Here is a 26,095-nt window from a genome sequence, read left to right on the forward strand (position 1 = left end):
CCCCTTTTGCGTTCAGAACTGCCTCGTGGCATAGATTCAACAAGGTGCTGGAAGCATTCCTCAGAGAGTTTGGTCCATATTGACATGATGGCATCACACAGTTGGTGCAGATTTGTCGGCTGCACATCCATGATGGGAATCTCCTGTTCCACCACATCCCAAAGATGCTCTATTGGATTGAGATCTGGTGACTGTGGAGGCCATTTGAGTACAGTGAACTCATTGTCATGTTCAAGAAGCCAGTCTGAGATTATTCCAGCTTTATGACATGGCACATTATCCTGCTGAAAGTAACCATCAGAAGTTGGGTACATTGTGGTCATAAAGGGATGGACATGGTCAGCAACAATACTCAGGTAGGCTGTGGCGTTCCAACGATGCTCAATTGGTACCAAGGGGCCCAAAGAGTGCCAAGAAAATATTTCCCACAGCATTACACCACCACCAGCCTGAACCGTTGATACAAGGCAGGACGGATCCATGCTTTCATGTTGTTGACGCCAAATTCTGACCCTACCATCCGAATGTCGCAGCAGAAATTGCGACTCATCAGACCAGGCAACGTTTTTCCAATCTTCTATTGTCCAATTTCGATGAGCTTGTGCAAATTGTAGCCTGTTTCCTGTTCTTAGCTGAAAGGAGTGGCACCCGGCGTGGTCTTCTGCTGCTGTAGCCTATCTGCCTCCAAGTTCAACGTACTGTGCGTTCAGATATGCTCTTGTGCCTACCTTGGTTGTAACGGGTGGTTATTTGAGTCACTGTTGCCTTTCTATCAGCTCGAACCAGTCTGGCCATTCTCCTCTGACCTCTGGCATCAACAAGGCATTTCCGCCCACAGAACTGCCGCTCACTGGATTTCTTTTTTGGACCATTCTCTGTAAACCCTAGAGATGATTGTGCGTGAAAATACCAGTAGATCAGCAGTTTCTGAAATACTCAGACCAACCCTTCTGGCACCAACAACCATGCCTCGTTCAAAGTCACTCAAATCACCTTTCTTCCCCATACTGATGCTCAGTTTGAACTGCATGAGATTGTCTTAAACCATGTCAACATGCCTAAATGCACTGAGTTGCCGCCATGTAATTGGCTGATTAGAAATTAAGTGTTAACGAGCAGTTGGACAGGTGTACCTTACAAAGTGGCCGGTGAGTGTGTGTATATACATATATATGCATATATACACGTATAAAATCCTAGAGAATAATGCCATGACTTTCACTCACAACAAAGTAATTGTTTGTTCCCAAATATTTGTAAATTGCACAGATGACACTTTGGGCACACACTGTATGTAACAAAAAATCCTGTAATTTGAAAGTGAAAAATGATTCTAATTACTTGAATTTAATTAATATCTGGGCCATGCTAATTTGCCTTAAAAACATGCACGCAAACATGTATTCAAACACTATACATATCATATTTTCATACTGTACATACATGCAGTACATGCCAAAAGTTTGGACACACCTCATTCAATGCAACACAAATGAACGTCTCGACCCCATTGATAAAGCAATAAATTTGACTAATCAACCCTGAAAAGATGACAGTGTTATTACTATGACTATGTTAAGGACTATCCACTGATGATAATCATACGTGAATGAGCTCAGCTCCTGTACTCATCTATGCGTAAAGTGAGAAACAGCTGATGCTCCAGAAGGAACCCAAAAGATAGTGGTAAAAAGAGTGCACGCTTAACTGTACAAGGACCTTCACAATGCATTTCAGACTAACTAGCTAGCAGCAGCTAAGTAGCAGCGTTATTTTAGAGCTGGGATGTAACTTTTGACCGCAAAACAACAAAGGTAAGACGTGCACAGAGACCGACTGCGAAAAAAAAAAAGTAGTACCGACTGCTAACAATGAAAACGCGGACTGGATTTTCAGAGATGTGGGCGTTCTCTATATGAACAAGTGGAATTGATTGGATAGCGACGCACTTCAGGGGTGCTCTACCTTACTCGAAGTAAGGGAAAACTGACCGATTTATCATTATATTTAAGTTAATAATGCCAGATTGGATGATTATTCATTTAAACTAATATTCATGCAACTTCATAGTGAATTTTTCAGCATTTTTGTATTTTATTTTTCTGAAAATAAAACCTCAAAATTATTTGGGGGGGGGGGTTAAGAATATTTTAGGGGATCTGAAGCCCCCCTAAAATAAGCCTAACGACGCCACTGCCATATATCATATTTTTTCCCCCAATTTTGAGACCATTTCTCGACCAATTTCTTTAAAAAAGAAGAAGGAAGAAAAAAAAACGTCTTCCTCTGGCCAAGGTGCACCCTCCCAGAATATAGTTGACGTCCGTGCGATTCGTCTTCAAATAAATCTGGACACATTTGGTTGGTTACCCGTCAAACGCAGTTAAATCAACTGAACAGCCTTTACAAGTGTGAAGAAAGTATTATTCAATGCTTTCATCATCCAGTAAACTACTGTACCGTCTCTTCTTGCCTCCTGTGCCCGCGCATGCGTGTGTGCGCACGCGTACTTAAAGGGGAGGGCTCGAGGAGAATGTCGATCATCCCTTGGAAGAGCGGCGGCTCCTCGCCCTGTCACACCGACGTTGAGTGTCCTTGTGTCGGATGTGAGGGATCCCGGCGAGGGTGCACATTGATGTCTCTCCCGTCCGAAATCTCTTGGAGCCTTTCATGTTTAGGATGCGTCCTCCTCTCCATGGCGCGCCGTCCTTTCCTCTTTGGTTGTCCCTCTTAACGCTCCTCAATTGGGCTCAGCCTTCTGTGCAAGCTGCTCTTGGTGAGTGTCTTGTTTACATCGATATGTAAATGGCGATAGTGTAATGTAATTCATTCTTGTTTATAGACGACGCACCCACTATTCGCGCATCGATAAAGTATAGATTCTATGCATTAAAGTTTTTTTTTATGCTGTTTGTAGCAATATACTTTCACAGATGAATATGGAATTGTGCCAGCAATGCTTTCTACAAAAGTGGAAGATTTCCCTCCAATGTACAATTTCAATCTAATCCAACTCTAGAGAAACCTTGTTTAAATGTAGCATAATTCCTATGGTAATTCGAGGGATAACTCCAGTAATGTAGTTGCTACAGTACATAGTATGCAAATGGTGTGTCATAACATCCACTAAGAATAAAAATAACTCACATTGTAAAGCGTGGACTCGCCCTAATACATGCCTCTGTTTATACGACTGTATTTTACCTATTGACAAATAAGTACAGGGGCGCTGCCAGAGATTTTGGGCCCCATGAGAAGATATTGGGCCCCAACAAAAGTGCCGGGACACACACACATTTTGAGTATCAACTACGTAATTTCCTGCATTCTGGTGAATCTTTACACACTAATTTGTGCATTTTCTGCATTAATTTAAGATGAAAATATATTTATGTAAACATGCAGCGAATAGAGCAATAATGAATAGACTGATATCATCTATAAGAAATGCACTGAAGGCCATCTTTCACATCTAAATATATTTTTATTGGAAATATTCTCAAAGCAAATACCATAATGAATGACTTAGAATAAATGTTTTGTTTAAACTTAACTATACTACAGTCAAGGGCGTAGGTTTGCATAGGGATGGTTGGGACAAAACACTACCAACTTTTCAGGATGCTTAAATTGTCCCCACCAACTTTTAAAGAGCATACAACAGGAGAAAAAAAGTCTTAAATAGCATTATTATGTGAATTAGAATCATATTTTGAGACGATTCGACTATATCCAACAATTTAGCAAAGCGCAGATGACGAGAAATTAGTCTTTTAATCTGCCGGTTAGCCACGCCTACCATTATAGGGCTCTAGCGTCCCCAACAGGTGGATGACATCAGCGGGTGACTGGGCTCATCGGTTTTACTATTCAGCCCATTGAGGGGGAATTATTCAGAACGAGGAAAACGCGACGAAGAGAGCCGCTAAATGTCATTGTTTCAGTCTCTCTACTCCAATATTTTTACAGGATATTCTTTTTATCCAAGTATTTTTCCCCAATAGCTAAATAAATGGCTTGAGAAGGACCAGTCAGCCCGTCGAGGGGGAACTATTTACAACGAGGAAAACGCGACGAAGAGAGCTGCAAAATGTCATTGTTTCTGTCTCTTTACTTCAATATTTTTACAGGATATTCTTTTTATCCAAGTATTTTCCCCAATTGCTAAATAAATGGCATGGTCATGACAAATAACAGTCTTGTGCTAAATTGAATATGCAATAATAAAAATGCACTTATTCAGGACGACATGGCAAAATTACTCCATAATGGTCAAAACTGTCGACTTCGCCTTTACTGTCGCACCTCCCGAACGATATTTTATGACACCTAAATCGGACATATGTCATTTCCCTTCCCCGGCTTCGGAGAATGTAAACAAACCAAGAGGGGTGACAGCTAGCCGACATGCTAACCCGAACCGAGTGATGTTTCAAAGTCTTCGAAGCGGAAAATCACACATAACTAGCCCGGATTATTTGAGATGACGACTGGGTTGTAGTGTTGTATCGGTCGCGAACGAGTCGTTCTTTTTGAACGAATTGTTTTGGTGAACGAGACCGAACTAATCATCATCTGCACTGATTCGTTCTATGAAGGTGGTGCTTGTTCGCTGCGTGGGAGGGCGTTGAGCAAGCGGCAGCGTCTTCTGACATCGCACACGACCAATCAGACGCCAGCCTCATCGCGGGCAGGGGAGGGACCGGAAACAGAATCAGGGCGTTTGTCACTCACGTCCACGTGTGGCCAATAAGCAGCCAGCGTGCAGGCAGGGGGGCAAGACTGAGTTTTGTCACTTCCCGTTCAGTGACTCGGTCCTCCGGTTCCTGACCTAGCTTGCTGCTAACTTGATTTTCCAGTAATGACTATGCGGTGAATGAATCAGAAAATGAAAGGAAATGACTTTGTCACATATTTGTTAACGTGGAGCCTATCAAATGCTGCTCAAACAGACAAAAACACCACACAAATCTAGCGAGCATTGTTTAGAGTAGTACTTTTCTCAACAAACTCGTGACTGCCTATGACGACATACTATCAAATTTACAGTAATTTAAAACACGGGTAGCTACGAGGCAAGCAAAAGCTGAGCTGCGGTCGCGTGACGGCAGTGAAGCGGGCAGAGAACTGTCACTATATGGAGGCTTCATGGCAGCGATATTTACCTCATATGTGCACAGAAAAAAAAATTAAGTAGGATCACCATAATACTGATTTGCAATGAAACTATATACATGTCAATTTTCCCCCGAGTGTTTTATTTTTTTTTTTCGTGTCAGCGTGTCGGGTGTTGGTTGGTTTGACAAATTATGTCAATCCGTCCATCATGTGCTACTCAAGCGCCCAAAACAACGCACGCAGACACGGGAGATGTCGCAATATGTCTACATTTTTCTTAACAGACTAATGAGAGTAGAAAGGCGACATCGTAAAGAGCTAACAATTATTTCTCGTCAGCATTTGACGATCTGAGATGCGGGGACGACAGGGGAGCTGACCGGATTATTTTATTTATTAATACCAGTGCAAAAATTCAACACGATCATCTTAATACTAAAAAACAAAAATACAACAGAGCGAGATGTAAATATGATATGTTGGTCGTTCCATATTCAGAAATTAAACTTTCGATGTATTTTTATTTTCGTGACAGCAAACATGCTGTATATGTATGTGTGATCAAGAACCTGCTAAAGAAAGTCCGTGCGCCCACGCCCCCTACTCCCCTCACAAAAGGAAAATGTTTAACCGTGTCCTAAATCGAAATGCAAGCACGAGCCATGACTTTGAGCCCATAGAACTAGGACAGACGACGCGGAAGTTCTCCCTCGCTTTTGCAGCAGCAGGAGGGAGACGAGGCTGTCTGTGAAAGCAGAATGATACCGCCTGTCACTCATTTCTGAAACTACGACGAGTGGTCAATGTGGAAGAGAGGGAGGGACCAAGCAATGTCACTTCCCGTTCAGTTATACTGCGAAGCGGTCTTTGGTGATTCGTTCGGCAACGTCACTTCCCGTTCAGTAACCGAACGATTCGTTTGGGCGGGGAGGGAGATGAGGGGGGCGAACGATTCGTTGAACGATTTGTTTGAACGAATCTTTTTACTGAACGAACCGGAATGGATTCGTTTGCTCAAGTGAACGACAAATCTCGTCACTACTGGGTTGTAGATTGTCTTTGCGGATCGGCAAACCGCCCGGCGGAGAGCAATTTACAGTTCGTTCCCCGGAGGAGGGTGGCTGCAGTTGTTATGCAGCTAATGTGCAGCTAATGTTCATAAGGAGAGCTTTTTATATGCTTATCAATGATCAAACGTAAGTAGTCCTTTATTGAAAGAAAGTTTGTAGTGTTTACTTTGTAATCGCTGTATTCGTATTTGACATAATACAAAACATGATGTTTACTCACTTCCCCGTAAGTCCAATGGTCCCACAGTAGTAGGGTTTGTTTTGGCCAATATCAACGGTGAATGGGAACCTTTTGAAACTCCAAAAAGGCGCACACGCCTCTCCCTCATAAAGCAAGATTTTTCTGCAGCCGTTTGGCTGGCGTTAGGCGAAAAATAAACGTATTAATCCGCAAAATCAGTTGAATCCTTAGTCCTCATACACAACAGTACGGCTGTTTAGTGAAGAGGACGCCTTCACCCGTACACGTCACAGCGCCCTCCTCCTCAATGCAAGACCGAATCCGGAAGTCACTCATTTTCATGGCGCGGGATTAAAAAAAACTAAATAAATATAGCGATCGCTCCCACACACATCCAAGCGGTCCATATCATTCAGGAGCATAAAATACCGCGTGTATTATGAAATAAACATGCTTTCTCGTGTCACAAGCACTTTAAGCAACCTTATTTGCATTATGTAATGACTTTTATGACAGTTATATAGGTTATTTATATTGTCTTCCCATACGTTTTAATTGTTATAATTGACACCACCATTAATAAGTGAATTATTTTTATTATGTTTAGATTTACATGTGCATCTTTTCACTTGCTGAATGTGCTGGTCCATTTTTTTTCTCCTAAATGCACATTTGATTGGCTGATGATTTAACCCTCACACACACCCACATTAGATATTAGAGATATGAGAAGTGTTTTTTTCCAGCCAGCAGCTGCCACTGTTAGAAATGTAAAAAGACATCACTGTTTTGGAAGTGGGGAACACGCCATTAATTTTGCTGCTGTAGGTCCAACCTGCATCAGTGTTAACATAATATTAAACTGTGTGAACTTGCTAACCTGCAAAACTGAAGTGGGAAGTTGCTTCGAGAGAAGTGTCCTTCTCTTTGTGTTTTCTACTGTTAACATTAAATAAACTGTGAGAAATGTAGTAACCTCTGCTGGCAACTATGGAACTACAAAAACAATTTAATCAGTGTACGAAAATAGGGCTTTGAGTTTCTTTACCTCTTTACCTTTACCTTAGACTTAAGCTCGAACCCCTGGGGTTTGATCGAACCCGAGTTAAGAACCACTGGTTTAGTGTATTGGTTGGCACGTCTGCCTCACATTTCATTGGTGTATTGAATTTCAATGAGATACTCTGAACAAGACTGTGTATATTAGTTTCATTGAAGACTTGTCGAAGCAACTAAGTCCAGTGGTGTCCAAACTATTCCACATTGGGCCGCAGTGGGTGCTGGATTTCTTTCCAACAAGACAAGGTGACACCTTTTCACCAATCTAGTGTCTTACAAGTGTAATCAGTTGATTGCAGGAGGACCGGTTTGAACTAAGTACTGTGTGCATAAACTCAGTTAGACCATTATTACATGAACTAATTAATCTAGTTTTTCTCAAACTTTTTACACCAAGTTCCAAAAATATGTTGGCTGTCTAAGTACCACCAGAATGACCAACATTGAACGACCTTTTTAGACCCAAGTGTACACCACTAGTTTAATACTTAGTACTTACGGTAATACTTGTAGATGTGAATACAGGCAAAGAAAACTTTACTTAACAATTCCAAATGTATTACACATAAAATTAAACACTAGATGTACAGTATTATGTTTGGGGTAAAAACTGATTACATATTTGATTTCAAACTTAAACTGAGCTGTATTTAAGAAATGTACTCAATTTTATTATATACAGAAAAGTAGAAGCCACTTAAATATTCCTAAAAAGTTTTTTTTTTTTTTTGCGTACCATGAGAGGTACTGGCGCCACACTTTTAGAATCATTGCTCCAATACAGTGTTTTTCAACCGGTGTGCCACGGCACACTAGTGCCGTGAGAGATCGTCAGGTGTGCCGCGAGAAATTATCCGGATTTTTTTTTTTTTTTTAACTGTATTTTATCTTTTTACATCGTCAAGCGGAGTTGCAGTAGGAAGGAAGGAGTAGGTAGTAAGTTCTCGGTCGTGTGCAGATGAGCGAGGTATTGCTCGTGTCACGTTCAAAAACTGCTCGGATTTCTAGCCATCAGCCACCTTGCTGTCCGCGACAATGTGGACCCCAGCACGTCTACTGTAAATCATTAGACTCGTAAACTGTAGATATACACGAAAGTGTCCTTTTAATTTTATCCATACTGTATGTGATGACCGTCAATCCTCCCCCTGTGTTTATTACAACACATTGTGGTGGACAGTAAGGTGGCTGATGGCTAGAAATCCGAGCAATTCTTGAACGCGACACGAGTCCCCATCCAACAGCGCCATGGTGCCAAGCAAGTTTAAACGTCATATCCAAATAAAACACTCGTCGCTTGAAACTATGGACTATTTTGTTCGACTTTGTTAAAACAACCTTTTTTAAGAAAAACTACAAAGGTAAATGAGGACGCCTTCAAAGCTAGGTAGCTTGTTGGAGAACTTGTTGCCAAATCCAAAAAGTCCCACACTGTGGCAGAGACATTAATACTACCTGTCTGCAAAGCCATTGTGAGCGAGATGCTCGATCCTGATTCGGCATTGCTAAAGTCTCCCTGTCTGATAATACTGAGTTTTTCAAGCCTAACTGCTATTAATTTTTTTTTTTTAAATTAAAGAACTGTTGAAGAAGAGTCTTGTTAGGATACCGCTTTTGTGTTAATCTAAACAGGCTCAAGTTCACACTGAGTAAGTATACGGAGACATTTTTTATAATCAAATATACTGTACAGAAAGTAATTTAGGAACCTTTTAAGGTTTGTGGTGTGCCGCAAGATTTTTTTTCAATGTAAAAATGTGCCGTGACTCAGAAAAGGTTGAAAAACACCGCTCTAATATACAGCATGTATGCAGACAAAGTATCTGAAAATATAGCTTTCTGCAGGAGAAAATGTTGCAGTGGCGAGTAATGAGATCACCTATCCCATATGGCTGCATCCTCGCAGGCACAGCAGGTCTGCCGACAGAGAGGTGAGTCAATCTCACTATGTTAATGTGATAGGATCGTAAAGGGCACCATACCACATTTCTTAGAATTGCTTCTGTTGCTTCCCAGCATCCCGCCGAAGCTCATGTTCTCATCTCAGCTGAGGGCCAGGAGCTGCGACTTCACCTGGAGAGGAATGAGTGAGTCTTTTTGTTGGCATTGACATTATGTTATGTAAAGTTTTAGGCGTTTACGGAGAAGTGAGGCATGCTGATGAGTTCAGGGTTGCTGTGGATACTAGCGGTGCAACGGTTTGCGGGTCAAAGCCGAACCGTTCGGTTCTCCCTGCACGGTTCAATACGCCTTTATGAACCGCGCCTTTTCGGTTTTGCAATTTATGTATTCCGAACGCTTATGGAATGAATTGATCGAGCTCTGTGTGCCTGTGTGTGACGTGAAGCACCAGTGTGGAGAAATTCCCGCCCCGCAAGTAAATGTCGGATCGCTGTCAAGCACCTGTGTAATAGAAGCCGAGTAACGCCCTCTCTCGCTTACGAGCGAAGTGAAAGTGAAACAAGAATTCAAACAAATAATTATGGCGAGCAGAGGAGTGGAGAGACCGAGGAGGAAGCACCGGCTTCTTTCAAATCTGCGGTGTGGCAACATTTTGGTTTCCCGGTGGATTACAATGCGGAGGGAGAGAAAATATTGAAGAAGAAAAAATTGCAAGCATTGCTGAGCGCTTGTTCCCCATGCTAATGGCAATGCTTTTATAACATGACTCCGGCACCTCAGCCAGCATCACCCACAGATATCACTTTCTCAGTGTAGGACAACCCCGAAGATGACACCAGTGAAAACACACGGCGGGCTTCGTTAATGTATTTGCAACGTTTGACCCGTGTTACATTGTTCCCTCGCGGACATATTTCTCCAACAACGTACCGTAATCCCCGACATTTATGAAATGGCACGCAAAGCCATCGAAGATGATTTCGCTAAAGCACATAGTTTCGCCCTGACCACTGATAGTTGGAAGTTGGACGTCCCGTGCTACAGAGTGCTACTACCTAACTGTGACGGTCCACTATAATTCATACCTGTCGAATTGTACGGTCTCGTCATAATTTGTACAAGTGAGCACTCGTTTTTGAATGTGTACGCCATACATTACGTTCAAAATCTGCACGTTTTTCGTGCATTACGTTTTTTTTTTTTCATCCGTTCGGATCTGGTCACCGTTTCTGCAACGAGACAATGCGTTGCTTGAATGACGCGAGAAAAGTCAGAGACTCGGAGAGGAAAGAGTTTGTTGAGACGCTGTAGCAGACGCGATGCTAGGCTAGGTGGCTCCAATATTACCTGACTTAGCCGACAACATACAATCTACGCCTAGATGTCTCATGCATATAGAACTACATGCGAAATGACAGACTCGGTAGCTTTAGTAAACAGCCGCCATTTTAGAGCAGTAAACTTCTCAGAAAGGCTCTGTTGTAGTAAACCTTACGAGCGAACCTAAGCAACTTTTTATCTAAAATACTCCTAAATCGGCATCTTGACTTGAGTCTATCTTTAAAGGATGAAAGAGTTTTAACAATTTCACATGTCGAAAGTAGACAGAAGGGAACTAATGCAAAAACGGGAACAATTTTATCAACTTTAACGGGTGATTCACAACATTAAATGACCTCCAAACATAGCAAAGGTTACTATGTTTTTTGTTTTGTTTTTGTTTTTTTTTTATTGGAAAAAAAAACATGAAAGCAATCACCAGTTACTTTGCCAAGTAACTTTTTTACTACTGTGTGTGTATTTCAGTAGTCAGTCACTACACTAGCCAAAGAGCTAAGAGGCATTTTAACCGTCGAAAATGTTTACATTTTAAGTCTTTATTTCATTTTTTTAAAAGCAAAATAAAGGCAGTTAAAAAAAAAAAAAGCAAAACGCAAACCGAAACCGTAATCCCAAAACCGGGGTTCAAACCGAACCGTGGGCTAACTGAACCGTTGCACCCCTAGTGGATACTTAAATGGAGATTACCAGTGATTCGTTTGGATGACAGAGGGTTGTGTTGACACCCGATCTGTGCACCTTTTGGCAAACAGGAAGTTAGGCTAACATTCCGCAATCTGCTGGTTCTGAGTGCTTCTCGTTCAGTGTGTATGATATGCCCATTGATAAGACAGTGTCTTATTTAATGGACAGTGAGGTAGCTTGGTGGGTTATCAGTCAGCGCTCTTGAGATGTCTGCGGTGACAACCAAAACACAAGTGCAATAGAAGGCTTTTATTAACGTTAGAAGCACATTTTCCCCCACTAATGTATGCCTTTGGTCTCTCATTCCTTCACCATCTCTCACACACAAACACAATTAAGAAGTCATGACTCCAGTGTGTCTGACTGACTTGCCCCTGAGGGATTTACCCCCCTGTTTTCGCCATACCCAGCAGGTGGTCACACTCTTATATTTCCTTCTAGGCAGGGACTTTTCATCAATCACTTGCTTGTACTGGATGTGGAGCGGAAAAACAAAGAAAATTTGGTCGCCGATAAAAGCGTGTCTCAATTTGTTTCAATACTCACTTACCGCATGGACATTTTGAAACCATTTTGAGCAACCTTTAACAGTTTCCCGGACATGAATCATTTTGCCAACACTATAATAGTAAATGTCGTCTGTGTGTGTTTACCAATTACAGAAAAGTGAGCACACCCTTGCATTTCTGCAGATATTTAAGTATATCTTTTCATAGGACAACACTGACAAAATGACACGTTGACACAATGAAAAGTAGTCTGTGTGCAGCTTATATAATAGAGTTAATTTATTTTCCCCTTAAAATAACTCAAAATATAGCCATTAATTATTTAAACCATTTTTTAAACCCTTGGCAACAAAAGTGAGTACACCCCATAGAAACTACGTACATCACTAGATGTCCAAATTGAGTACTGCTTGTCATTTTCCCTCCAAAATGTCATGTGATTCGTTACAGGAGTGCTGTCAGCATTGCTGCAGGGATTGAAGAGGTGGGGGGTCAGCCTATTAGTGCTCAGACAATACTCTACATCAAATTGGTGTGCATAGCTGTCACCTCAGGAGGAAGCCTCTTTTGAAGACTGTACACAAGAAAGCCCGCAAAAAGTTTGCTGAAGACATGTCAATAAAGCACATGGAATAATGGAACCATGTCCTATTGTCTGATGAGACGAAGATTAATTTGTTTGGTTCCGATGATCTCAAGCAGTGTGGCGGCGACCAGGTGAGGAGTACAAAGATAAGTGTGTCATGCCTACAGTCAAGCATGGTTGTGGGAATGACCCCCCACCTCTTCAATCTCCACAGCAATGCTGACACCACTCCTGTAATGAGTCACATGACATTTTGGAGGGGAAATGACAAGCAGTACTCAATTTGGACACTTATGGATGTGCGTTTTTTTTCAAAGGGTGTACTCACTTTTGTTGCCGGGGTTTAGATATTAATGGCTGTATTTTGAATTATTTTGAGGGGAAAATAAATCAACTCTATTATATAAGCTGCACACTGACTACTTTTCATTGTGTCAAAGTGTCATTTTGTCAGTGTTGTCACATGAAAAGATATACTTAAATATATGCAAAAATGCGAGGGATGTACTCACTTTTGTGATACACTGTATATCAACCTGAACAAAACCATAAACACTCAACTTGACACTTTCAGGATCACCTCCTTTTTTAGAACACGTGCCAAACTTCTGAAGTACTCGTAACGGTTCCTTTAAACCAGTGCTTCTCTATTATTATCTGTTATGCCCCCCCCAGGAAGACGTAAACGTTCCGCGCCCCCCCAACTCTATGCCACCACTGTAAATATACTATAGTATCATTTGTATATAAAATTCTTATTATTATAAGTACACCTCTGCATAACAACGTCTTTTTAATATTAAAGAAAAAAGTAATATAGATCAACTTACAAAAGTGTAAAAAAAACAAAAAACTGAACTGAAAAATAAAATTTAATAAAATCAATAAATAATAATAAATTCAAATTGATTAGCAACATTAACTCACGAGGACAATATGCCAAACAATTAGACCGAGAAAAAAAAAAAAGAAAAAAAAAAATCAAACAAAAACGACAATGTCATTGGACAGAGGGACAGTTTTTATTTTTGCTGCAGGCAGTATCAGCTCCTTTCTAATGGTGTGAGGTTATTTTGCACTGAGCAACTTGCTATGCCACCTTATATGATGGTGACAGTGCTCACTGGTTTAGTGACGTAACGCTGACAAAGCAGGAGGATTGTTGGCAATATTCGGCACGTTTTGGCTGAAAAAAAAATATTTCCTGCTGTCCGCTGCAAACTTTTTTAGACAAAGTAAACAGACTGGCCTTTCCTCATCTCCCACTGTACTAAAAGTCAAAGCCAAAATCCAAATGCTACATACGCTTCGTCATATTTCCTTGTCTTAGCTTTTCATATCTCCAGTGCTCTTTGCTGTGTGCTCCTGTTTGGTTCAAAAATATTGCATATTGCTGCAAACGTTTTTAGACAAAGTAAACAGACTGGCCTTTCCTCATCTCCCACTGTACTAAAAGTCAAAGCCAAAAGCCATAAGCCAAATGCTACAAACGCTTCGTCATATTTCCTTGTCTTAGCTTTTCATATCTCCAGTGCTCTTTGCTGTGTGCTCTTGTTTGGTTAAAAAATATTGCGCACACGCTAGCAGCGGCACTGCTACCCACTGAATGGATGTGCAATTACACTTTATTCTAGTACAGTAAAAAAAAGTATGTTCCCAAAGATCACATGCGCCACCCCCAGCATAGCTCTGCACCCCCCTGGGGGGGCCCGCCCCACTATTTGAGAAGTACTGCTTTAAACAGTGATAGGAATAGAAACCGAAATTTGACGTGGGCAAAGAAACAGAAGCTGATTCCTGCTTAATAGAGGAACCAATACAAAAATGGCACCATCTGACAGGTATTTGTTTAACACTGTGGTTTTCATTATGTCTGTCATTTGCATCATTTGAAGAGCTGTTGCTGTTGCATTAGCTGCAGTCTAATGTGAGAGCGGTTAAATTGTTTCTACAGCTCTTTCGGGTGTACAGAATCCAAATTGAATTTATGTCATATTTTGCTCTGTGCGTCTGCCTGAGCTAATAAATGACTGTGATTTGGTCAAAGGCCAGGTATGGACTGCTGTGCTGACTCAAAGTAAAAAAAAAAAAAAAAAAAAAAAGATGTCGATCAGTGATTGGTTCGTTACTTAATCAGTTAGGTTAGTTATTTTCCATTAGCACATAGCATCCAGCAGCTAACTTGAAACACATGTTCCCGCCATCACCTTTCGTGTCCTCGTGACCTCACCTCACGTCTCCTCCACAGTCTCTCCTATAAAAACGACAGACCATTATTTTCCCCTTGTCTGACATTCTCCAGATCTTGAAGACAAACATACATTTCCCACTTTTTGACTGGTGTCATGCTTTATGGCCACACACAGACACATAGTATGCTAGTATAATGCTCCTAGAATATACAAACAAGGCTTAAAACCATGACCTGATTGATTTTAGGGTTAGAGATCAGAGAGTAGGAGATGTCTTTGCTTGTCCCTGGTTCACATGATGTTTAGACTGCTCAAACACCTTCCTGCAGACGTCTGCACTCGCTCGTGACAAACACGCAGGCTAACAGACCGCACCGTTTCGCCATGCAGTAAAAGCCTGTAAATCATCCGCTGCCAGCATCAGCCTCTCGCCTCCCTCTCCTTGCGTGAGGTGATGTCATCTGATACAATGAGAGAATACGACCCACTGACCCTAATGCATTACCCCACATCCCCGACTCTTCTCCTCACCCCCTTCACTAGCTCCAAAGTACATTTGCATCGCTAGCCCCTCTCCCAACAGAAGCTGAAGCAAGTCTTTGTCTCACTGATTCAGCCAGAAATGCGTTCCTCAATTACAGCATCTGTCCTCATCTTGGATCTCCTCCAACTGCTGCAAAGTCCCTTAAGGCCAGCACATTTATTTACCCATTTTTAATAGCGCTCATTGAGAAGGGCTTGCGTCATGTAGAAGCATAGAATTAAGTTGAAAGGCTTCTAGATACGGTGCAAATTTAAGATCAGCAGTGCCTTTGCTGCAATATGTAATGTAATGTACTGTTTTATAGAAAAAGTTGAGCATGAGTTCAAGGAGTTTTGTAAGCTCTGGGCCAATGCAGAAGTGGGTGTTTACTTACTTTTTAGTGTTGGCAAACAGGATTTCAACAGCCATTATACATTAAATGTAGTTTCTTAAGTTTTGTTGTTAATGTCCTAATTCAACTGATTCTTGGTTAAATTTCTTATAACGTTTGAGTTTATTATTACAACTGCACATAAACACTTGTCTAATAGCTAAACTTTAATACACATACTTTCTAAAAGTGATTACAAATGAACACAATGCACATTTAAAACATTTCTGCATTGCGAATGCATGCGGTGGCAGTGTAGTAATAATCTTGCACATGGAACCATATGTCAAAATGTAGAGAAAAAAAAATATGCAAATTTTCCATTCCAGCTTTTATTTCCAGCTAAAACACACCTATTTATTATAGCAGTATTTTAAATCATCGTATAAATAGCACGCACATACATCAGCCTGCAAGAAGTCAAGTAAAACTGATGTAAAAATTTCCCAAAGATAATCTGTCATTACAATATCTGTTAAGCAGCCACAGATGTTTGATTTTATTGCATTTACATGAAGTATTTGTTTTTATATTCCTTTGCACTTTTGCCTCCATGTGGAAAAACAGATGCTAGCATTACCATATTTTTACTGGCATTTTTACTTAGAGCAGTAAATAATGTAAATTGCAACTAAACCTTATTTAAACATACAGAGAGTAGTTGATAGTGGGATAATTCAGTGTTATTCTCATTTTAATCAGAATGTTAATTAAATTAACCCCTGAAGCAGTGATTAGATATATTTTAATAAAGGCAGGTTGTGTCTATATGTCATGCGTTGGCAGCTTTAACAACCTGCACTCTGGTGCACACGCTGACATCCCAAAGGAGTAGTATAGGATCATAAATGTAAAGAGCAAGAGTTACCATGTGATCATTCATCCTGTGTGATTATGAAAACAGCACCGGGCTAGAAGAACACAGTCAATCATCGGCCATGTTGTGCGTAATTCTGCCACCACAAGCAATATGAGCAGAGAGCATGTTGGGAATCGTGAAGGGAGCTGAAGGAAGCGCTAATGAGCAAGAGAATACACTAGGGCAGTGACATCACTGAGCTTCATTACCACTGAACAATCACATTTAAGTTCTCTGGCAATCATCTATGAACGTCTGCTTTCTGTCTATTACTTGCTTTGTGATTACATCAACAGACAGCCATTGTTCCAATTGCCATGTCGCCTTTGGAGCTTCTGACGGGAGGAAAGGGAAAAATTATGTTCGGTCTTTTAAGTATCGAATATATTATATACCACTGAAACTCAAGGCTCAGGAGGGCCAGATCGGACCCGCTACATCAATTTGTAAATCATGTGCATTTACTTATATTTTCTGTATACCTTAATGTACTGTTGAGGACCAAAGAAATCAGACAACTTGTAGTTGCCCACCACTTTTTTTCCTTTTAAAAAATTTAAATAAATATAAATAAAACACATTTTCAAAGGATAAAAAATATCAAGAGAATATTTTCCTACTTTCCTTTGTTGTTTTCATTTACAAACCAAAATATTAAAAAAGAATACTGTTTTTACCATGGCTGGCAACCAATTCAGGGTGTACCCCGCCTACTGCCCTCGTGAGGAAAAGCGGCATGGAAAATGAATGAGTGAATACTGTACTCTATTTTTGTTTTTTGTTTAAAAAAATGTAAATTTTTTATTTTTATTTTTTTTTTATGAATGCATACAAACAAAAAAGTAACGAGTAAATCATGTGCTTTAGTTTTGATGTTTCTTTTTTACATATAAACTAAGTATAAATAAATGAAAACCAGTGTTGTCAATAACGTCCTTTTTGGACACAATGAATAAATTCTGATCTTGTTTATTATTATCATCATTATTATTATTGTCTTAACTATTGTTGCTGTTATCTCGAGAATATAATTGGTTCTGTCTGATTTTTTGTGTGTTTTTGTTTTGTTTGTCTATTATTTTTATTTTCTCATGTCCAAATAAAACATTCATTAATTTATTCATTCAACGGCGTTAAAGTATAATGGCGTTACTAACGGCATTATTTTTTTCAGTAGTGAGTAATCTAATTAATTACTTTTCTCATCTTGGCAACGCCGTTACCGTTACTGAGGATGTAAAGGCGTCCGTTACTAAGCGTTACTACGTTGGTTGAATGACGCAAGAAAAGTCAGAGACACGGACTCATGGAGACGAGCGAGCAGAGCTGGAGTGGGGAGGAGGGAAGGGATTTGATGGGAGTGACGCTGTTGCAAACGTGATACCTGACTGTAGCCGATAGCCTTCAAACTACGCCCACATGATGCTACGGTAGATATCACATGTATATACAACTAGATGCGGAACGATAGACTCGCCGGCGTTAGTAAACAGCCGCCATCTTACAGCAGTAGACTTCTCAGGAAGGCTCTGTTGTAGAGAACCTTCCAAGCGAACCTAAATAACTTTTTATCTAAAATACTCCTAAATCGGCAAAAATCTTTACTTGAATCTTTCTTTAAAGGATGACACAGTTTTAAAACTTTCACGTCAAAAGTAGACCGAAGGGAACTAATGCAATAACGGGAGCGATTCACAACATTAAATGACTTCCAAACATAGTAAAGGTTACTATGTTTTTTTTTTTCTTTTCTTTTTTTTTTTTGGGGGGGGGGGGGGGGGGGGGGTTGAAAGAAAAAACGTGAAAGTTACCACCAGTTACTTTGCCAAGTCACTAATTACTCTTACATTCAGTAAGTAATTTGTAACTGTAATTAATTACTTTTTTAAATTAAGATTACAACAATGATGAAAACACTATTTCCTGCTTTCGCAGCATTAGTTTTTAATTAAAGAAACGCATGTAAATACTAAAATATTATAAATAAGAAAAATAAAAACAACATTTTTGCTATCGAGATGCTCATAAATAGATAATTTGTAAACTTCTTTCGGTCAGTCTCTCAAAAGACACAATAACCCTCTAAAGAAAACTATAACTACGACGTGGCCTGCGACCAAAGTGAGTTTGACATCCCAGCTGAATGCAGAATGAGAGCTGCAATTCCTGAGTGCTCCCATCAACCTACATTTCATCTGGAAAAAAGCAGGAAAAGTTAGATAATGATATTTAAAGATATATCACCCTTAAGTGGCTCTGCCAAGCTTCCTGCATCGGAAAATGCATGAAGAGAAATATATAATAAAAAGGAAGAGCAGCAATGGGGATGTGTTCCATATGTGCTCGAGTTCTCACTATAATCCAGCATCACTTTCTTTTGTCTGTTCTCATTGCGTCAGAGCTACAGATGGTTCGTTGGATAGTACTGAGATTATATAGCAGAAGGAATAAGAACTGGAGTTTTAGGAGTAAATAACAAAACAGCTGTCGAGCAGGCAAGACTTATGAATGAAAACAGGAAGGATGGCTTGATTAATACAAGGAGGAGGACTGCACGACAAACATCTGGACGAGTAAGATTTTGGTATAAATCTTTGGGACGGTCTGTTTTAGTAAGCACACGACTCATCATAAACAGGACATATACAGCAAAGTGTTTGCATTCTGTGGAAAGTCCGACTAGATTCATGAGTTTAGTAAACCTTTTTATTTTATGTCATTTAGGTATGTGGTCATAACATTAATAATAATAATAATAATACATTTTATTTCTAGAGCGCTTTTCAGGCCACACAATGACGCTTCACAAGAGAAATTGAATCACAGTACGATCAACACAATCATTAAAAAAACAGATTAAAAGTAAATAAAGAGAAGTAAAGATATAACAGAGCTAGGGATCATGGTGGGTAAGAAAGAGTGGGCAGGTGTGTTTTGAGTGTAGATTTGAAAAGTGAAAGGGTAAATATACTGCGAAGGGGGTAAGGAGTTCCAGAGCTGGGGGGCACACTGACTAATAGGGATGGGAATCGATAACTGGTTCTTAAGGAGAACCGGTTCCAAATGGTCCGATTCCATGGAATCGTTTGGCAATTTATCTAACGATTATCTAATTGGTTCCACTCACTACAACTTACGTGTTAAAATTTACGCATGTTACACACTTTTGAAACGGCAAGCACGGCAATATAATTACCATTGGCAGGACTTCTCATCAAATGTAACCTGGAGAGAGTCGTTGCCGAACAAATTAGCATAGGCTTTTACTGGCCATCTCATTATGCGTGAGACTACTTAAAGAAATGGTGATTTTTTACAAAAAAAAAGTCTATTAATGGGTCTATCGTATTCCTCGTCGAGTACTCTAAAGAAAAATATAACATACTAGTATATACATCTAAAATAATCCTAAACGATTTTATTAGCAATTTTATTACTCCTGTTAGAAAGATTCCATGGGCATGCGTTCGTTCCCATAGCAACCAGTTAGTTCCTGTTATTGTTCTATGTCATGCGCGCTGCGTATTCTTGGACCGACAATAGGTGTAATGCGTGCATTTCGAGCAGAGGGTGGCCACCTGTTAATCATGCCATAAAGTTCCTATGATAAATTAGACCCGTTATCAGCGCGACCGTTTCGTATTTTTACTGTTACGTCGGCTGGTTGCTCCCGCTCGTTCTCCCTGCATCGAGAAGAGTGTTGTTTACATTATATTCGCATTGCACATTTGTGTTAAGCGGGAATGTGTTAGTTTAACATCTTAAAATGATGTACATCCATATGAGTGTAAAGTGCTTAGTTTTAGCCACTTTTATGGCCAAGATGACCGCACGTGCACGCAGCGTGCTTCCTAGTTGTGCGCCCGCGCTCGCGCCCCCCCACCTTTGTGTCATTATAACATTACGAGTCATGTATGTGTGTTATCGACTGCTTTATAGTCAATTTGCATTGATCAGCACTAATATGATGTATTTTTTTCCCCTTTCAGAACCACACATATACCCACACATTTCAGTCTTCTTCTACACACATACAAATACATCAACATCTTTCCACGCATGCTCTCATCTGCTCATTGAGTGATTGTCATATCAAGTGCCATTGCCTGTATACAGTTGTGCCTGTTGCCAAGTTGGATTAAAAGTGCCAAAGACCAACTCCACTCTCCGCTACTTGTGTTCTAACCGACACTCCGAGGCGAATGAACCATAAACATATTGAACCCAGAACCTCATGCAGTCCATCAGTCCAAATTAGAATCGATAAGGGAATCGATAAAGAATCGAATCGTTAAGCAATATCGATAATGGAATCGGAATCGTAAAAATCTTATCTATTCCCATCCCTACTGACTAAAAGCTCTGGAACCAACGGTAGAGAGGCGGACACGGGGGACGGAAAGGGGGAGGATAGTGAAAGAGCGAAGTGGACGGGGTGGATTGTTTAAACAGACTAGATTGCAAAGGTAGGGAGGGGCCAAGCCATGGAGTGTTTTGAAGGTGATGATGAGGATCTTGTAATTGATGCTTTGTTTGACGGGAAGCCAGTGAAGTTGACGGAGGATGGGGCTGATGTGGTGTGTGGCAGCAGTCTTGTTGCTTATAAAAGTACAGTTTTATTTTTTATCTTTAATAAATTGAATTATACTCCCAAGCGGAGCATTAAATAAAAGATAATGGAATTTTGGGAATCAGTTAATGAAATTTAAAATAAGTTGCAAATGTAGGTCAGTGCAGATAAGAAAACTTCCTTCAATAAGCAAATTACTGTAAATGTGTCTAATCTGATACATGAAATAAAAGTGAAATGTTATCTTCTCCAGGCAGCTGTTGACACCTGGATATCAGGAAATGTGGTACACTCCGGATGGAAGTCGCAAGGCCTTCTCCCCTGTCAACATGGTAATTGTGCGAGACACTTTGGGAATCTCTTAAGGCAACATATTCCACTGCTTTCATGGAAGCATGAACATGTAAATAATCATGTAATGGATGTAAAATGTATCCACCTTTCTATGCACTAATATCAGTAATAAATTGCATGTACTGTACATACTGTACATTGGATTTTATTATTTAATTTTTTTCTCACCCAGAATCACTGTTTGTACCATGGAGAGGTTGCGGGTGTAGACGGTTCCAGTGTGGTTGTCAGCACATGCTCAGGACTCAGGTAAGACATACATTGTAAAAATAAAAAAGTAAAAATCCATTTATGGTAAAATATTGGCAGATAAGTTTGCCATAAAATTACTGTTGAAAAAATAAAACAGGAGAACCTTAGAATACACATTTAAAAACAGGCATGAAAATCTTGCACCTTCGGCAAAATTCGCCATTTTGAAGTCAAAAAGGGTGACCTACGTGAATAGTGTAGATCGAGGTGAAAATTTTTAAGGGGAAGATGTCGGGAGATTTTTTTCTAATGTCAGACGTTTGGTATGCAAGCGGGGAAAGCGGCACAAAGCCAAAAAAGCGCACTAGAGTGGCCAAAGAATTGACTTATTTCAACGAAACAAAGGAGGGTACACTGTTGTGTAATGTCTCTTCAATGCCAAGCTAGGCTGCGCGTTGGCCGTGAATGAACACCTAAAGTGCCGTTACCGAGTTACAATTTTGGAAGACGACAAGAGACAATTACAAGCTGGCAGATCGTAAATTCATCTAACTAACTAACTAACGACATGTTTTATTGACGTTGCTAAGCCTGTCGCGATATGCAATGAGTCCATTTATCGCACGGTAAATAAAAATGAGGGCAGTAATTTTCACGGCTGCGTTTAATCGCCGTGCGCGTGCGTGCATACATTTGTGCATGCATGCTGATGGCATATGGGACAACAGTTCCTTTCACAGATGTTTATTGGTCATCAACACACCGTAGAATTAAAGTTCAGACATACAAAATAAGATTAAACACTGTAAACGTTAGCATTGCTACATTGCGGCTAATGGGGAAAAAAAGGCATCCTTCTTTAGCCATTGGCGGTCTTCTCCAAAACGCAAATTTGCGGTTAAAAGGTGACACTTCAAATATGAAAAATCACTGGTTAACAGCATTTGCAAACGAAAAAAAAAAAAAGATTACTGACACCACATGCAATGACAAAAAGAGCTTTTTTTGCAGAGTGTAAAGCTTATGGTTAGCGGTTTAGCGAACGTACTTCTGAAACTGAAACTGAACATTTCAAAATAAAAGCACATCATGTTTGTCACATAAATAACGATTTCTGGAGGTAATCCCACATACAGTACTTCAGAATTCAGGCTCTACACTAAGAATAGCTGTAAAATGACACCCTATATGAAAAATCTGATTAGCAATTAATAATTATTATACTACTACTGTATATAGTAGTATACTATAATATTAATGCTAGATATTTTTTTTAAGAATTGTTTTGAATCATCTTGGAAAGGCGAAGTCAGTGTTCTGAATCTGTTTACATTCCATTCTTTCGCACTAGTTAATGCTGTAAGCATTTGATCTCATTGTTTATTTGTGATTTATTTTTGTTATTTACGTGTTTATTTGTACTTTGATAAAGAATTTAAGTGTTCCAAAATGTTTTCGTGAATTAATAAGCGTCATCAAAAATGTCATTGCTAAATTAGTAAAAAAAAAAAAGGGGGGGGGGGTTATTAGATTAGTCGACTAATCGTAAAAATAGTCGTCTGACTACTGTATTTTTCGGACTATAAGTCAACGAAGAGGAAAAAAACATGTCGCACCAGAGTATAAGTCGCATTTTTGGGGGGAAACTTACTTGATAAAATCCAACACATAGAACATATACAGTATGTCATCTTGAAAGAAAATTTAAGATAAAAATACAATAGAGAACAACATGCTGAATATGTGTACAGTATGAGACTTATAGTCCGAAAAATACGGTAATCGGGAGAAAAGTAGTGGTTTGGGACAGCCCTAGTTGTACAGTGTACCTGAACATACTGTATTTCCTCCACACCCTTCCCACCTTTTTAACCCCTGAACCATTTTCATGCCTGTAAAAAATGTAGTGCTACAGTAACTGTAAATTATACAGTCGAATTTTGTAGATATCTTGACTTTATTAAAATTTATTTCGTACTTTCTTTATGGTGTTAGCCATAATCGAACCTGTCTTGATGGTGTCGTACAGGTTACATGGTACTCTAGCAACCTCAGCTGCCTGGATTTTACAGTTGATTTAAGAGGTTTTCTTTTGTTGTTATTTTTTTTTTTTTACTGTGGATTATTACAATACTACAGTAGCATCAGGTTTTGACAGAGGTTACAATCTCCATGCGTAGTCTCCAAGTACCGATTTGACTGTTCAGATCTCCCTAGCCAACCTCATATGATCTGCCCTTGAGGTCCTCTTGTTATTTCCTCACACCAAGCACATGCCCACGTTCCACCCGAGCAAACCAGCGCAGTGTAGTAGGTTAGGAGGTCTCAGCTTTTGGTTTGGATCCAATACTCGAGGCAGTAGAAGACACATGACTCTTAACTACATGGGTATTTTTGTGAGTGTGTCCTTTGCTCTCTATTTAGATGAATAGATGAATTCTAATAAAGCTTCTCAGGCATGGTGTGACCACTGGGTGGGTGTCAGAACTTTCCAGATGTTTAATGCAGCTGTTTAAGCCGATGATGTCTTGACCTCATTAAAATGCTGTTTTTTTTCCCTCCTCACTCCATTCGGGTCGCATCAGGATACAGAGTCAAAACAAAAGTAAATAATGGTTAAATATTACGTTAATGTTTTATCAAGGATTAAATCCCATCCCGCATTATTCCCACTGTCTCATTGATAATAAATTAAATTGGCATTCTGTATGCAGATGAATTATAAATCTAGAGCGTACATTCAAACATGGTTGCTATGTTAGTTTGAGCGTAGTACCCATTAAAAATGTATTTAATGCCCCCTGTCCCCACAATTTTCCAATTACAGGTCCAAATTATGCTTAAGCAAATATTGTTTTCTATATTTTATGTAAAAGAATGTATTACCAATCCAAATTTATTTGCTACACCGCAACGGAACCATGAGCAGCTTTCTTTTCTTTTTTTTAATTTCCCTTAGGGGACTCATTTCTCTAAACGCAAGCGTCAGCTACCTCATTGAGCCCGTTTCCACGGATACACTCCAGCACGCTGTTTTCCGAACCAAGAGTCTCCATCTACCTCCTACAAGCTGTCTGCAGGGCCATAGTAACGAGGAAGTGCTTGGCACCTTCCTGCATGGGATGACATCAGAACACAAGTTACGGGTGAGTGGAAACTGGACTATACATGAGTGGGGAAAAAAGTGTACTAACTTTGAATATTCATTATGTAAATACCCATCAATTAAAGGAACGAAGAGACCTAAGTCAGAATATGAAATATGTGGAACTGCTGTTGGTGGCGGATAAGACTGAGGTAAGAATGCTATCATATCATTATTTTTTTTTCATTTTGTTCAAGAACGTAATATTTTTTAAATAAATATTTAAAGTAAAAATTGAAGGAGTTAAAGTTAACATAAACCCAAAATTCACAATTTCAAAAATTAAAAAAAAAATGTTGAGTATAGTGTGCTAAACAAACTAAATGTTATGGATGTAAAACATTGTGTGGAAGTTGTTATATTTTTTACACTGTCAAATAAAACTGAGTATTATACTTTTAAAAGCAGATTTTTTTCTTCAGATACAGGTCTCAATCATTGAAATGAAGAAAAGCACTGATTCACACACTTGTTCAATATAGAGAACAAAACATTTGTGTATGGGTGTGTCCTATCCGCTTTTAACCGTATGTGGTACATGTGGTTTTCAGTTTGACAAACATGGGAGTAGTCTCGAGAAGACCAAACTGAAATTGCTGGAAGCTGCCAATTTAGTTGACAAGGTAACCTATTTGTTTAAAGTGTAGACACCACAAGTACTGTTAGTATCTTTATATTCATGTCTCCTTCTGTACCATATCCACACACAGTACTACAAGGCTTTAAGCATCCGTATAGCGCTAATCGGTTTGGAAGTATGGACCAACCAGGACATGATTGACGTGTCCGACAACCCACACAGCACCTTGGCGGCGTTTCTGTCCTGGAGACGCAAACAACTTAACACGCTACACAATGACAACGCTCAGCTCATCACGTCAGTATGAATCCATTAGATCAGTGGTCCCCAACAGTTTTTGTTTATTTTAGGAAGAACACTATGGACCAGTGTAATAAGGGCCTTTTTTTTCACGGACCGGCAATCTGTGGCGGAAAATGACAGTAAATATAAAATAACACGACGGGGGCTAAAAAAGCACATTAAGTGCAGGGAAAACTGACGCCGGGCTGCTATAGGTGTGCAAACACTCCAGTAATGGCGGCCAACCACTAGATAACGACATACACAAATCCAGAGGTGGGTAGGGTAGCCAAAGCATTTACTCAAGTAAGAGTAGCATTATTTCAAAAAAATATTACTCAAGTAAAAGTAGTCATCCAAAAAATGTACTCAAGTACATGTAGAAAAGTATCCCGTGAAAAGAATACTGAAGTAATGAATAACATTGTAATTTTTTTTTTTTCTAAACAATGGTATTTTTTTTCTCTCAGCACAAACATATCTATATGACCTGTTGTTATAAAATGATACTGTATAATAACCCATTACATAACTACATTAAGCTAAAGAAGTTAAAA

The 26,095-nt window shown here is 39.6% G+C and overlaps 1 protein-coding gene across 2 annotated transcripts in view; it reads left to right on the forward strand.

Moving 5' to 3' along the window:
• The first annotated feature begins 2,544 nt into the window (after positions 1-2,544).
• adam19b (ADAM metallopeptidase domain 19b) overlaps positions 2,545-26,095 on the forward strand; it is a 35,774-nt gene continuing 12,223 nt past the window's right edge. The window contains exons 1-9 of one of the 2 annotated variants that reach the window (XM_057850592.1): positions 2,545-2,776; positions 9,274-9,359; positions 9,445-9,515; positions 21,239-21,317; positions 21,512-21,588; positions 24,491-24,677; positions 24,763-24,828; positions 25,228-25,299; positions 25,387-25,553. In XM_057850592.1, the coding sequence (XP_057706575.1) occupies positions 2,671-2,776; positions 9,274-9,359; positions 9,445-9,515; positions 21,239-21,317; positions 21,512-21,588; positions 24,491-24,677; positions 24,763-24,828; positions 25,228-25,299; positions 25,387-25,553 (911 nt within the window). In that variant the 5' untranslated portion in view covers positions 2,545-2,670. The remainder of the gene's footprint in view (positions 2,777-9,273; positions 9,360-9,444; positions 9,516-21,238; positions 21,318-21,511; positions 21,589-24,490; positions 24,678-24,762; positions 24,829-25,227; positions 25,300-25,386; positions 25,554-26,095) is intronic. The other variant, XM_057850593.1, reaches the window with a different exon arrangement.

This window comes from Corythoichthys intestinalis, chromosome 11 (assembly GCF_030265065.1).
Source record: "Corythoichthys intestinalis isolate RoL2023-P3 chromosome 11, ASM3026506v1, whole genome shotgun sequence".
Taxonomy (NCBI): Eukaryota; Metazoa; Chordata; class Actinopteri; order Syngnathiformes; family Syngnathidae; genus Corythoichthys; species Corythoichthys intestinalis.